The sequence below is a fragment of the Myotis yumanensis genome, unplaced genomic scaffold (assembly GCF_028538775.1).
Source record: "Myotis yumanensis isolate MYYU_CA2020_CCGP unplaced genomic scaffold, mMyoYum1.0.hap1 SCAF_16, whole genome shotgun sequence".
Lineage (NCBI taxonomy): Eukaryota > Metazoa > Chordata > Mammalia > Chiroptera > Vespertilionidae > Myotis > Myotis yumanensis.
This window is the reverse complement of record NW_027223767.1, coordinates 12,849,771-12,864,120: the sequence shown is the minus strand read 5'-3', so window position 1 is coordinate 12,864,120 and position 14,350 is coordinate 12,849,771. Positions and strand designations below refer to the sequence as shown.

General features: G+C 54.6%; 2 protein-coding genes across 2 annotated transcripts; both read left to right on the top strand.

The window, feature by feature from the left end:
* The first annotated feature begins 1,240 nt into the window (after window positions 1-1,240).
* KCTD11 (potassium channel tetramerization domain containing 11) lies at window positions 1,241-3,315 on the top strand. The gene has a single exon (XM_070392867.1). It carries the CDS (start codon window positions 1,320-1,322, stop codon window positions 2,019-2,021), a length of 702 nt encoding a protein of 233 aa, XP_070248968.1. The 5' UTR covers window positions 1,241-1,319; the 3' UTR covers window positions 2,022-3,315.
* Window positions 3,316-3,552: 237 nt separating this feature from the next.
* TMEM95 (transmembrane protein 95) lies at window positions 3,553-5,401 on the top strand. Its single transcript, XM_070392868.1, has 7 exons — window positions 3,553-3,750; window positions 3,961-4,017; window positions 4,232-4,312; window positions 4,413-4,433; window positions 4,570-4,650; window positions 4,768-4,855; window positions 5,368-5,401. Exons 1-7 carry the CDS (start codon window positions 3,582-3,584, stop codon window positions 5,399-5,401), a joined length of 531 nt encoding a protein of 176 aa, XP_070248969.1. The 5' UTR covers window positions 3,553-3,581.
* Window positions 5,402-14,350: the final 8,949 nt, after the last annotated feature.

Below are 14,350 nucleotides of genomic sequence, written 5' to 3'. Positions count from 1 at the left end.
GGCTGTGGCTCCTGGGACGCGAGTGCCTGGGAGTCTGAGCTCGGATCACACGAGGGGCGACTCCCGGGAGGGCAGCGGGAGGCCCTGGGGCGGGACTCGGGCGCCGGCGACGTGGCCAGACCCGTCGGGCCGAGGCGCGGCCGCTCGCGTGGGCTGTGCCCGGCCTCCCCGGGGGGCGGGGGGAGCTGGCGTCGGGCCGGAGGGAGGCGCCGGCTCGGCCACCCCGGCCCCGCGGCATCCCCGGAATGTGCGGCTCAGCACCGCCCGCGGGAGTTCCCGGGGGGAGACGGGAAAGGCGCGCGGGTCCCCGCGCTCCGAGGGCCGCGCCCGGTGTCTCAGCCGCGGGGGTGGCCCCCTGCCCCGCGGGGCTGCGGACGTGCGGCCCCGCACACCTGGCCGGCGGGGGGCGCGGCCACATCCGGAGCGACGCGCACGAGTCACCGCCGGCCCCGCCCCCGCTCGCGCCCGCCGGTCCGGCCGGTCCTCCCCGCGTCCCCGGGGGCCACTCGGAGCGGCGGGGGCGGGGGCGGGGCGCCGGGGCGGGGGCGGGGCCGGCTCTTAAAGGACCGGCGCGGCGGCTGGCCACTTCCTGGGGGCGGAGAGCGCCGAGGCAGCTGCACGCACCCGGTCCCGAGACTCCCGGCCGCTCCCCTCGAGTCCCGCACCGTCGCAGCTGGGAGTCAGCGTGCGTCCTCGCCCCCGCGACCCGAGGCCCCTCCGCTGTCAGCTCGGGGAGCCCCGCCTCCGTCCCTGGGACCCGCTGGAGCCGGGCCCAGGCCAGGCCTCTGACTGGCCCCCAGGACCCGGGGGGTCTGCCCGCGGCGACGGCGATCCGCCCGAGGACTCGGAGGCTGCACCCTGCAAACAGGCGGCCTGGCGCTCGACCGTCACCTGCCGGTTGGGTCCGGAAGCCCAGTCTACACACCGCAGAACGACCCCTGGCCGCCCAGAGGTGGACGCGTCTGGACGGAACTTGCCATCCTCTTGGACTTCGCTGCGCGCTCTGCATCAGTCCTCCAAGCCCCTGGGCGCTCTGTGCCCAGGAGCCATCCCCTACCACACGGTAGCTGGGGGAGCCCCGAATCTTGCTGCCTTAGACTCCAACCAGTGCCTCCACCTGAGTCTGAACCTTCCGACCCCATTCCGCGCACCCCCAGGCAGTTCTGCCTTTTTCTCTTTGGGTGTCTCCAGCACTCCCCAAAATTTCCCCTCCTCCTGTGCCCTCTTCACCCCCCTCCTTTGGGGGCCCCGTGACCCTGAATGTGGGGGGCACGTTATATTCCACCACTTTGGAGACCCTGACTCGCTTCCCAGACTCCATGCTGGGGGCCATGTTTAGGGCTGACACCCCTATTCCCCCCAACCTCAACTCCCAGGGAGGTGGCCACTACTACTTCATCGACCGGGATGGCAAGGCCTTCCGGCACATTCTCAACTTCCTGCGGCTGGGCCGCCTGGACCTGCCCCTGGGATATGGGGAGACAGCGCTTCTCAGGGCAGAGGCCGACTTCTACCAGATCCAGCCCCTCCTAGATGCCCTGCGGGAACTGGAGGCCTCTCAGGGGACCCCCGCACGCACAGCTGCCCTGCTCCACGCAGATGTGGATGCCAGCCCCCGCGTGGTGCACTTCTCTGCGCGCCAGGGCCCCCACCACTACGAGCTGAGCTCTGCCCAGGTGGACACCTTCCGAGCCAACCTCTTCTGCACCGACCAAGAGTGTCTGGGTGCCTTGAGGGCCCGATTTGGTGTGGCCAGTGAGGAGAGAGCAGAGGGGGGACCACACTTTCGTCTGGAGTGGGCCCCCTGCCCCACGGAACTTCCGGAAGTGGAGTACAGGAAACTGGGGCTGCAGCCACTGTGGACTGGGGGGCCGGGAGAGCGACGGGAAGTGGTGGGCACACCGGGCTTCCTGGAGGAGGTGCTCCGGGTGGCTCTGGAGCATGGCTTCCGTCTAGACTCCGTGTTCCCTGACCCTGAAGACCTACTCAACTCCAGATCTCTGCGCTTTGTTCGACACTAAGAACTAAGCTGGGAATACTGCCTTTGGTTTGACTGTAGGGGGGTGGGGGGAGGAAGAAAGGGACAGCAAAGGGGATGAAGGCTCCCCTGAAGTCCCTTCCTAGCTCTGCTTTGGGGCTGTGAGTCAGAGGTCCCACTGCATCTGACCGGAGCCCAAATGTGGGCAGGACTCCCCAAACCAAGCCCACTGAGGGCTCACAAGCGGTACCGAGGGGCTGGACGGGTGCTGATCCTGGGAGGGCCGGAAGGTTGCCCTGGCTCATTCTCGCCTGAGCCTGGGGACCTCCAGTTTCCTTGGTTGGAGCTCAGTATTCAGGGGTCTGGGAAAGTGGGGACACTTCTCTGCCCAGGCTAGGCCGAGCAGAACAATGCAGGGACACAGGCCTGGAAGGAGGAGGGGCTTTGGATTGCTCTAATGTGGTCTCCTGGACTGTGACTTCTCCTGAAGCTGAGTGGCCTGGCCTGGCCTGACAGATGACATAAGAAGGAACATAGCAAGGGAGATTCTTTGCTGTGTCCCAAGTCACCTATTGAGGGAGACAGAACAGCTACACCCCACCCTAGGCTGCAGAAGGGAGCTAGGAGAATCCCTATTCACTATGGGGTGGAGCATCCCTCTGACACCCACGTTTTTTAAAGGATCTGGTATTGATGGTGGAGCTGGCCATGGGGAGGAGGGCAGCATCTTTTTGGGCCTTGGCCTACCTTCCTTCATGTGTACGTGCGTGTTTGTGTGTCTCTGACTGATGTGTGAGTCCCTGACATCCGGGCTTCCATCTGTGTTGTGGGCAATGGTGTCTGTGTGCTGGTCTTTCTGTGGTCTCTGCATGTCCAGGCCTGTTTGAGGTTGCTCAGAAGCTGTTTGGGCACCAGGTGTGTCTGTGGGTGTGAGTAGACTGAAAATTAATAGTTTAACCACAAGGGGTGTGTATGTATATGCATACACGTGCATTCACGTCACCACGGATGCAGGAGGGGCCTGTTGGGATATAAGTCATTGGGATCTTCCTGGTGAGAGGGGTAAGAGAAGTCACTGGGCTTAGCGGGCCCTTGGAGACCTTTGTGGAATTCTTGGTTGTTAAGGCAACCGTGGGCCTGTTGCTAGGAGATAGCTGGGGAGAGACTCAAGGCTGCTCGGAGCAGAGAGGAGCTGAAGAGAAGAGTTTGGGAGAATCGGCGAGGATATGGGAAGGGGTGGGATTTTTGCATCTCTGAGGGGATGGAATATTCATGAACAGCTTCTCTGGGGAGTCACTTATTATTTATCACAAGAAGGAAAATAAAGTTGCTTTTGAAACCACAAACTTGTCAAGTGCTGTCTCCCTCGCAACAGAAGTCCTGCTTTCTCTGCCCCTCTCCCATCAGCACATCAATGTCGTCTTCTGGTCCCCAGTCCCTCGGGCCCCCGTTCACCCAGGCCAGGGAAGGAGCAGTGGCACTGTTCTGGAATGCTCTAGAACCTCCAACTGTTCTGGAACTCTGCAACTTTCAGGCAAAGGGCCAGAACCAGGATCACAGAGCCTTCCTATCCCAGGTGGTGCCGGCACCCGCACTGGGCCTCATGTGGTTGCTGGCGCTCAGTGTGGCTGTCCTGGAGGCTGCCCAGGCCTGTCTCTTCTGCCGCCTCCCAGCGCATGGCTTGTCGGGCCGCCTGGCTCGGCTCTGCAGCCAGATAGAGGCCCAGTGGAAGGACTGTGAGGCCTCCTGGAACTTCTCCACCTTTGCCTTAGGTAAGCCCAGACCTGCAGGGACGGGCTCAGCTGTAGTCACCCCCATGCCCCACACAGGGCAGCCTGTGGCTTCCCAGCCGTGCCCCTCAGCTGAGTCCCTGGACTCACTGGCCTCTCCCTCTGGGAGGGCTTCTTTGGACCGTGGCCAAGTCAAGGAAGAACCTTCTTCTGGGCTAATGAGGAAATCATGGTCCTTGCCCATCCCCACAGATGAGGTGTCCATGAACAAGGTCACGGAGAAGACGCACAGGGTCCTGAGGGTCATGGGTGAGGTCACTGGGGAAGGCACAACCTGGGGCTTGGATGGACACCGAGGAGGGGGCTGGGAGGAGGGGGCTGGGAGGAGGGGGCTGGCAGGCAGGGAAGGGTGGAGGGCAGGTGGAGACAGAAGGGAGTGATTGGGGACGTGCTGGGTAAAAGGGTGGAGGTCCACAGGTACTGTGAGGCCCCCGGCCAGAATGGCTGCTCTCTGCCTCCCCAGAGATCAAAAGGTCTTTCTCCTCGCTCCCTCTATATTGGCAATGGCTTCAGGAGACCAAGTTTCCTGAGTACAACAGGGAAGGTACTGATGGGAGGAGGGACCCAGGAAGGCCTGGGTCTGGGGCAAAGGGGTGTGTGCCTGAGGCTCATCGGTGCCCACCCCTCCTTGTCTTTCGTTTCAGCTCTCTGCAGTCCCGCCTGTTGTGAGTAGGAAGGAGAGGCAGTGAGGACCAGGGGCCGGGCTCCCAGGAGAGCCTGCAGGAGGCGGGAGGAAGTGGGACAGTCCAAGGGAGGAGTCGGGGCTTCCCCTCCCCAGCTCTGTCCCGCTGTCTCCTGCAGGGGGCAGCACCATCCTGTACAACTGCTCCACCTGCGAGGGCTTTGAGGTGCTCTGCTGGCCCCAAAAGCGCTGCTTCCCAGGTCCTCATTCCCCACCCCTGCCTGCCTCACCTCACCCAGACCTCTGAGCTCTCGGGCTCCCCCAGTGTCCAGGGGTGTGGTCTCCAGCATCTTTCACTGTTTCCTGGGTTCCCGCAGGAAGTCACGATCTTCGGGAAGCCAGGATTCTGCTCCTCTGTGTCTTTGGAACTATCCTGCTCCTGGGCGTCCTAAGCCTTGTGGTGGAGTGAGTGGGGGGAGGGGGGCAGGAAACAGCCTCACTGCCTCTGACCCGCCCAGTGCTTTCCACCACCCACCCCTCCCATCCCCTTCCCTCCCATCCCCTTCCCTTTCCTCCCCTCCCCTCCCCCTCCCATCCCATTCCCTCCCATCCCCTTCCCTCCCATCCCCCTTCCCTTCCCTCCCATCCCCTTCCCTCCCATCCCCTTCCCTCCCATCCCCCTTCCCTTCCCTCCCATCCCCTTCCCTCCCATCCCTCTTCCCTTCCCTCCCATCCCCTTCCCTACCATCCCTCTTCCCTTTCCTCCCATCCCCTTCCCCTCCCATCCCCTTCCCTTTCCTCCCCTCCCCTCCCCCTCCCATCCCCTTCCCTCCCATCCCCCTTCCCTTCCCTCCCATCCCCTTCCCTCCCATCCCCCTTCCCTTTCCTCCCCTCCTCTCCCCTCTCCCCCTCTCTCTACTCTCCCCTTCCCTGCCGTCCCTTCCCTTCCCAGACCTCCCACTTCCATTTTCCCTCAGGTTCCACTTCCTTGAAGCAAAAAGTGACTTGTGAAGACGCTGACAGATCCTAGCCTCCAGTTGAAAAGAGAGTGTGCCCATACCTTCCACTTAGCTTGGGGGGGTGGGGGAGGTGTGAGGCAGCCAGCCCCTTAGTTCCAGCCCCAACGGTTCAGTCTTCCAGATTCTGAAACCCAGATGTCCCCATGATCCTACTGTCGGAGGCCTCCAGGGGCCCAGGCACCCACGGTTGGAAAGTTCCTCCCCTGCAGCCCTCAACCAATCAGATAGGGCCGTCACCAATGCCAGGAAAATATCTACAGAAGGAAAGAATCCCCTCCACACGCACTCCCACGCCCACACCCCGGCCTGCCTGTTCCCGTAACGCGGGGGCTGTTTGCCCCAGAAGCGACTCCTGGCCCTCCTGTGACTGACTGGGAATCCGGGAATGAGTGTTCTGGAAAACGTCCTCCCGCTGGAGCAAGACCACATCAGTCAGTCTGCTGGCATGCTCTCCCCCCATTTAGCATTGTGAAGCCCGGGCCTCCCACTGCGGCCTCCCTCCTGCCGGGCCCAACTAAACGTGCTGTGAAATGGCCTCCGCCCCTGCCTGGTCTCTGTCTCCACGGGGTGAAGGGCAGGGAACTCGGGAGCACAGTGGTTCTCCACTGGGGCGATTTTGCACCCCATGAGGCATTTGGAGACATGTTTGATTGCTTTGATTGGGGGGGATATGCTACTGGCACCCAGTGGGTAGAGACCAGCGATGCTGCTCAACATCCTGACATGCCCAGGAGAGTCCTCCACAACTAGGAATTATCCAGCCCAAATGTCCATAGCATGTGGTTGAGAAACCCTGGTGTTTGGTCCCTTGGCTGTCAGGAGTTTTGGTTTGGGAGATGGGAGGTGGGACATGAAAAGAGAGGGCTAGCCCTAGCCGGTTTGGCTCTGTGGGCAGAGCGTCGGCCTGCGGACTGAAGGGTCCCAGGTTCGATTCCCGTCAAGGGCACATGCTAAGGTTGCTGGCTGTATCCCCAGTAGGGGACATGCAGGAGGTAGCCAAGCAATGATTCTCTCTCATCATTGATGTTTCTATCTCTCTCTCTCTCTTCCTCTCTGAAATCAATAAAAATATTAGAGGGGGGGGGAAAGAAAGAAAAGAAAAGAAAAGAAAAGAAAAGAAAAGAAAAAAGAAAAGAAAAGAGAGGCCTGTCACCAAGCACAGGGCCTAGGCCTGGAAGGGGCCCCAGCCCTCACCGACCTCAGTGGTTTTCAAATCAGATACTTGGAGGCCCCAGGGTCAAGGTTCTCAACCAGCTGCACGTCAGAGTCACCTGAGAAGCTTTAGAAACTACCCATGCCTGGGCCTCATCTCCAGAGATTCTGAACTCAGTGGTCTCTTATGGGGCCTGGGTTCATCTAACTTACAGCCAGGGTTGGGAGCACTGTTTTGGGGGTACCCAAGAAGGTCCTGGGATGGGGAGAAGAATGCCTACCCCTTCCAGGAGAGTACCACCCATGATGTTTCACATGTTCTAGTCCAATCCCGTCATTTTACACACAAAGAATGAGACCCAGAGATCTTACAGCAAGATTATACAACTTGCCCAAGATCATGCAACAACTCGTTCATCCATTCATTTGACTAATACTTAGTGAGTGCCCACCAGGTGCCAGGCAGCGTCACTTCCCCAGCTGGGATGGGAAGCCGCAGTCCTAGCTGCCCAGGGACCACCGCTCTCCTCTGGTCTGCAGTAGCTGCCTCATTCCCTCCTGTGCTGTGCCATTGTTCCCAGGCTCAACATTTCGGAGTTGTCCTTGTTTTCACACCCAACATGCAGTGGGTCAACCACTTCTGCCCATTCATGAAGGACCTCTACCCCGTCTGTCCCCTCCTCCCGCCCCATGGCACCCAGCCCGTTCTAGACCCGTCTCACTGTGGATTTGCCTCCAAGCTATGCCATCTGACTTTGCCCGCTCCCCTCAAATACTTTGTACCCTCAGTACAAAGGCCACACTGGTCTTAAAACTCCACATGCTCACAACCTTCGGTCCAATATCAAATGATGGTTAAGAACTTGGGCTTTGTCTCGGAGGGAAGGCAGGGGAGGGTGGGTGGTGGGAAGTAATCAACCAAGAACCCTGTATGCATAAGCACATGGCCCATGGTCACAGACAACGGGGCCCTGAGGGCCTGGGGCGGGCGGTGGGAGTGGGCTGGAGGGGGTCAATGGGAGAAAAGGGGGACATATGTAATACTTTTGACAATAAAGAGTTATTTTTAAAAAAACAAAAGAACTTGGGCTTTGGAATTGAGCTTCAGATCCTGACTTTGTCTCTTAGTGGACCTTGGGCAAGTTATCTAACTTCTTGGTTCCTGTTTCTTTATATTTTAAATGCAGATCATGTATTTCATTGATTCTATGGCCTTATTTTTCCTGTCTACATTTTAACATCTCTGAAGAATCCATCTTAAATTGAAGACACATAATGGTATATATATTATGACTGGTGATTTCTTAAATTCCATGAAATGCAGCAGTATTCACCTTATAGGATTACTGTGAGGTCCAAATAAGTTCATATAAAATACTTGGAACTGTACCCAATATGCAAGGAGCCCTCATTAATCATTAACCATCATAATATCTTAGTTAAAACCTTCCCTAGCTCTTCCTTGCCTACAGACTATAGACTTGTGCCTGGCTGACATGGCTCGTGGTTGGGCATCAATCTATGAACCAGGGGGTCACGGTCCTGGTCAGGGCACATGCCCAGGTTGCGGACTCGGTCCCCAGTGTGGGGTGTGCAGGAGGCAGCCGATCAGTGATTGTCTCTCATCACTGATGTTTCTATATCTCTATCCCTCTCCCTTCCTGTCTCTCTAAAAATCAATAAAAACATTTAAAAAAAAGAAAAAAAGAAGAAGATAGACTTGGCCCTTGACCCTGGCGTTCAAGGCTCTCCATCAGCAACCAGCTCCCCTGTCTCATTTGGTCCTCAGGGCAGACCTGTCTAAACACACATCAAACTGGAATCTCCACTCGGATGCCTCACAGGCATCTCATACTCCACATGCCCAAACTCACCTTCCTCCTGACCCCACCCACCCGCCTCTTGTGATCTCTCCCAGGCCTAATGGCAGGGCCAGCATATCACGGGCATCCACTGCCATTCATGTCACTTGCCTACTTCTCACCAGTAGTGATTTGCCTTTGTCATGCTTCTTGGAACCTGACCCCAACATGTCCCTGGTGCCTTACCTCTCAGCTCTGTCCACCCCACAGCCACTCTGAATCACTCATCGTTGGCCAAACCCTGTGTTCTCATGTTGCCTTACCTTTGCCTGGGCTTGTTCCTATCCCTGGGATACCCTTCTCCATTGGCTCAGACATCGCTTTTCCTGGGAAACCTTCTCTGAGCCCCTGAGGCAGGGGATTGTCTCTCATGGGGCACCTGTTACATCAGGTGGTGGTGTTTCTTTACACGTCCTAGCTCTACACCACGCCTTACCCTATAAAGCCACTGCTTAAAGCTTTATGTTTTTGTTTCCCCAGTGCCTGGCACCTGGTAGATTCTAGGCAGCACCCTGATAACTCCAGCCCTTTCTCTGAACCCTGGTGACATGCCCTGCCCATGGAAGCTCTTGCTGAGCACGTAGCACAGGAGGCTGGTAGAGTCTGTGTTTCTTTTCTGAGCACATAAGGCCAACTCACCCGAGTGTGGCCTTCCAGGGCAGGCCTGGTTTTTCTGAGCCCCTCACCATACATGGGAGGCTGCTACAGCAGTTTTAAATAATAGCCCCCATGTTCTCTCACATGCCTCCCATACAGAGGTAGGACTTATGTATCCTACCCTTGAACCTGGGCTTCTTGACTGGCAAAAGTGATGCTGGGTCGCTTTCTGGTCTCAAGCCTTAAGAAATTGGCACCTTCTGCCCTCTGCCTCTTGGGATTCTCGCTCTGGAACAGAGTCACGATGCTATGAGGATTCCTGGCCTGCATGAAGAGTCCACGTGGGAGAGGTCAGCCAAAATCCAGCATCTACCGCCAGACATGGCAGTGATAATACAGCCCCTAGCTGTCAAGTCACCCCCAGACTTTCAGTTTTTCCAACTGAGACCCAAGACAGAGTGAAGCAGAGACATAAACCATCCCCAGAGTGTTCTGCAGGAATCCCAGATGCTCAAAATCCAGGAGCATAATGATTTTTTTTTTTTTTGGCCGCTAGGTATTATTACTCAACAATAGATAACTAGAACAGTGGGGCAGAAAAAGGAGCTTAGAGCTTGGCGCTGAAGGCCCTCAATATGCAGAGCCTCTCCACAGAGGGCCTGCGTGTCCTTATGATGTGGGGGTGGCTTCCCCAGAGTGAGTGATCCAAGAGAGAAAGGCAAGAGCCACACTGTCTTTATGACCTCAGAAGTCACACACCATCCTTTTCAGAACAGCCCACTGATCACACAGATTAGCACCATTCGTTGTGGGAAGGCATTACACAACCGTGTGAATACCAGGAGGGGAGGGTCATTGGCAGCCATTTTGGAGGCTGGCTACCACACATGTAGGCACAGTTAATTCTCCAATAACCTCAAAAGGTAAGATACTCCTAATAGGTTTATCTTGAAGATGACAAAACAGAGACACAGAAATATGAAGTAACTTGCTCAGATTCACAGGATGGTAAGTGGTAAAGCTGGGATTCAAACTCAGGCAGTCAGGCTCCAGAGGTGAGGCCCAACCTACTGTGCTTTAAATGCCCTCAGCTCGTCCGAGCCACTTTAGCTCAATGGATAGAGCATTGGCCTTCGGACTGGAGGGTCCCAGGTTCAATTCCAGTCAAGGGCACATGCCTGGGTTGCAGGCTCGATCCCCAGTAGGGGGCGTGCAGGAGGCAGCCAATCAATGATTCTCTCTCATCGTTGATGTCTCAATATCTCTCTCTCTTCCTTCCTGTCTGAAATCAATAAAAAAATATATTAAATAAATAAATAAATGCCCTCAGCTGCACTGTAAGCCTGAAAGAATATGGTATGTATAAGTAAACCACTGGGAAAGCAAACCAGCAGATCCATACAAGGTGGTGGGCTGGTAACTCTGAAAACTAGTGAGACAAATGCAAATTGGGAAAGGATGGGGCCTCAAGGTCCTGGGAGATGGAGATGGGGTGATGGAACACCCCATCTTAGGTCTTACCTAAGGATCTTGGAAGAGCCAACCACGTGGGGACATGGAATACCAAATGGGGAGGGAGGCAGGGATGGTTTCACCAGGAAAGTAATTATGGGTTATGTTTGGAAACTCCCATCCCCATTACTCCCAGCAAAGGATCTCTTAATGTCAAAAACCTTAGCTTCACCCTAGCCAGACGACTATCTCATCCATTTGTTCAACAAAGGTTACTGAGTACTTATCATCTGAGCCAGGCAATAGATTGGGCATGGCGAACACAGCAATACCCAGGCAAGATGAAGTCCTTTTCTACCTGGAGCTTCGAGTCTAGCAGGGGAGACAGACAAGTTACTGGCAAATTCTACCAGAGCAATGAGTGCAAACACAGAGATCTTAGGGTGCAGGGAAAAAGACCTGACCAGTTAGGGATCAATTTCTCGCACTTAGTAGCGTCAAGCTGGGATAAGGGTGGGAACACTCTTCCATGCAGAGGGAACAGCCATGCGAAGGCTCAGAAGAGAGCGAGATGCAGACCACTACGGTGCTTTCCCTTGCTGAGAAGTAAACTGGGTGAGGTGGAAGGGAAAGAGCCCAGAAATCTCAAGGGTCAGAGCAGAAAAGATGCCACGGGGTCACTAATGTGGTTCCCGAAAGGAGCAGAGAGGTTTCTACGGAGGGATGGGTTCCACCTCCGAGCTAAACCCAAGGCAGGAGCGGGGGAGGCCATGTAGGTGCCCTCTCTGCTGATCCTCCTGGATCTCTGCCCGGTGAGGAAAGACTTGGCCCCAGTGGTGTGAATGTGCTCATTCTTCTCGAATGCAGAGCCCATAGGGCATGGCAGAGGTTGGGGTGGTGCCTGATTTGGGCCTCCAGGTTTAAGTATTCATCTTAGCATGAAGGAGATGCTCCCTGAGGGTGGTGAGGAGGATCAGACTGTGCTTCCCAACACCCCACCCTCCTTTACTGGCAAAGGTGGGGATGAGAAGCTCTTAACTCCAAAAGAAATCAATAGGGAGAAGGGGGGGAATAAAGAGGCCTCTGATTACCTGTTTGTTTTTTTCCAAGCCAAAGACAAAGGTGGGGCTGAGCCTCTACTTCTGACTTCCTGCTGGAACTTGGAGGACCTAGGCCCATTGGTAGTGCCCCATCATCAGCCTCTTCTCCATCACGTAGGCAGGGCCTAGCCAGGGCCAATCTCTCTCCCCTGAACCAATGGTAAGGGTCGCTTTCCTGAGCTTCCTGCTTCTTCTCTCTCACCTTTTCCCAGTCTCTTTCTATAGCAAGCTGGTTCTGTCATTCCCTATTTAAAACCCTTCAGTGATTCCCTGTCGGGAGCAGCTCTAGGGTCATGCCTCAGGCTGATGGGTGGCAGGGCCACAAAGAAGTCCCAGCCTGGAGGGCAGAGCTCTCCTAGCATAATTAAGCCCGACCTTGTAGCCCTCCCTAATTCCTTCCTAAGTAGCTAATGGGCTGTGGGAGGTGCAGAAAGTGTTGCCAAAACAAGAACATTTGTATACAAGTTAATCTACTCTTATTTTAATCAGACTATAAAATAAAGGCTTGCAGGCTGGGTGTTTTGTGTGCTCATCCAGGCACAGGAGATCCACCAAGCCCCAGCTGTATTCTCTTGTCTGTCTTTTCTTCAATCCTTCACCGCCCCTCTTCAGGTTTACCCTTGGCCATGCTGATGTGGCACAGTTCCCAGAGTCACTGGGTAAGGCCCAAGCTCTTGATCATGTTCTGCAAGGCTCTGTAGAATGAATCCCACCAAGGCAGGTATTCTGTCTACTGTTCACCTGAGTGCCCAGAATCTGGCACAATGAAAGCTTGCTGGAAGGATAAATTGATGCCTATTCTGCTACTGCCAACCTTTCTGGATGCATCTGCCCTTATGTTCTACATTTCCCATGTGCTCTACACTCATGTGTTCATTCAACTCCCAGAGGACCTCTAGAACACTCAGACCTGTGAGGACACCAGACATTCAGAGAAAAATCAGGTTTCACATGCTCTTCCTTGAAGCAACTTATGGAGCCATTGTGTTTCCACCAAAAGAGTATGTAACACTAAGATGAATCTCAAAAATGTGTTGAATGAAAGAAGCTAAATGCAAATAATAAACACTGTGTAACTCCAATGATAAGAAGGTCAAGAGCAGGCAAAAGTGATCTAATGGTTTTAGAAATCAGAACAGTAGTTGCCTTTGGGGAATGGGATTGATTGCAAATGGGCACAAGGTAACTTTCTGGGATTGTAGGATTGTTCCAGGTCTTTATCTGCATTAAGGGATGTGTACATTTCTTGAAGTGCTTTGATTTTTAACAGTTAAATTTGTACATGTTACTGAATGTAAGTTATGCCTCAATAAAGTACTGTCATCATAGGAAGTAATGTTCATATGACATAACAATGACCAAAAAAATAAAAAATAAAAAAGACTCAGTGTATGAATTAAACAGCACATTAGCCATAACCAAAGAAAGAATTGGTGAACTAGAAGAAAGAGCTGAAGAGATTACATGGATTGCATCATGGAGACAAAAAGAATGAAAGACATGGAAAAGAAGTTAAAAGACATGGAGGACAGAATGAAAAGGTCTAGCATACTTCTACTCATAGTCCCCAAATGAGAGAATACAAAGAATGGAGAAAAAGAATAGTTGGAGAGATACTGGCTGAGAATTTTCCAAAACTGATGAAAGATGCAAATTCATAGGTACAGGAAATACAACATATTGAGAAGAACAAATAGAAAAGAATCCATAACTAGATATTTTGTAATTGAACTACAAAGCACCAATAATGTCCTAAAATCAGGGAGAAAAGACCTCACCTACAAAGGGATGACAATTAGACAAAGCAGACTTCTTCAAAATATGCATTGCACCTATTATATACCTACACTGGCCCAAGTACTAAGAACACACGATGAACAAGACAGGCTCAGTCCCTGCACTGTGGAGCCTACAAGTGTATCAGGAACAACAGATGTAGAGGGAGCAATGACAGTGCGATGAGCCGGCCTAGGTAGGGTGAAGAGAACTGGCAAGAAAGCCATACAGATAGAACTGCGAACTATTAAGATTTCCCCATCGATGCTGGAAGATCCCAGGTGTTTATCAAGATGGGGTGGGCTTTTCCTTCCGAGGGGCTCTGAGGGCAGTAGCTGCTGTGCTCACCAATCCTGCCTTGGGACAGGAGACAGAAAAGATGTTCTAAGACTGGTGGCTTCCCTAGAAGCCCCAAAGGAAAGGAAGAGAGCATTCATCACAGTCCCAGACTGTGTCCCCACAGCCACAGGCCAAGTAGCAGTGTACAGGGCCCCAGGATCAGCAGAGGCCACACGGGGAGACGGAGGTTATGCCAGAATGGGGCGAGGAGGCGCAGGGGCTGGGGAGGGATGCCCTGATGTAGGGAATGCTGCTTTGATCACCAAGACCAGGTACCAAGCTGGGGTGGGGCTGAGGAGCGAGTCAGAAGCTCTGTCCCCACCCTAATACACGACTTCCCGCATGTCCCACCCCAGGGAGCACCCCAAAAGGTCCTCACACTGCAGAGCTGGGAAAAGGACGGTGTCTTCAATCTTGGACTCTGTTTAGACTAGGGACTGACTTTCCGCACCACCTCTCTGCCCTGACTTCATCCCCAAACACCACGCGCTGCCAGCCTTCCCCAGGAGAGAGCCAGGAAGGTCTGTCTCTGCCTACCAGGGCCCGGGCGACTTCCGGTTCAGCCTTATCACCCCAGCGCCGGGGCAGGTGCGCTGGATCAGGTGCTTATTCACCTGAGGGGCGGGCCCTGGGTGAGAGGGGCGAAGGAATTGGCGAGAAAGG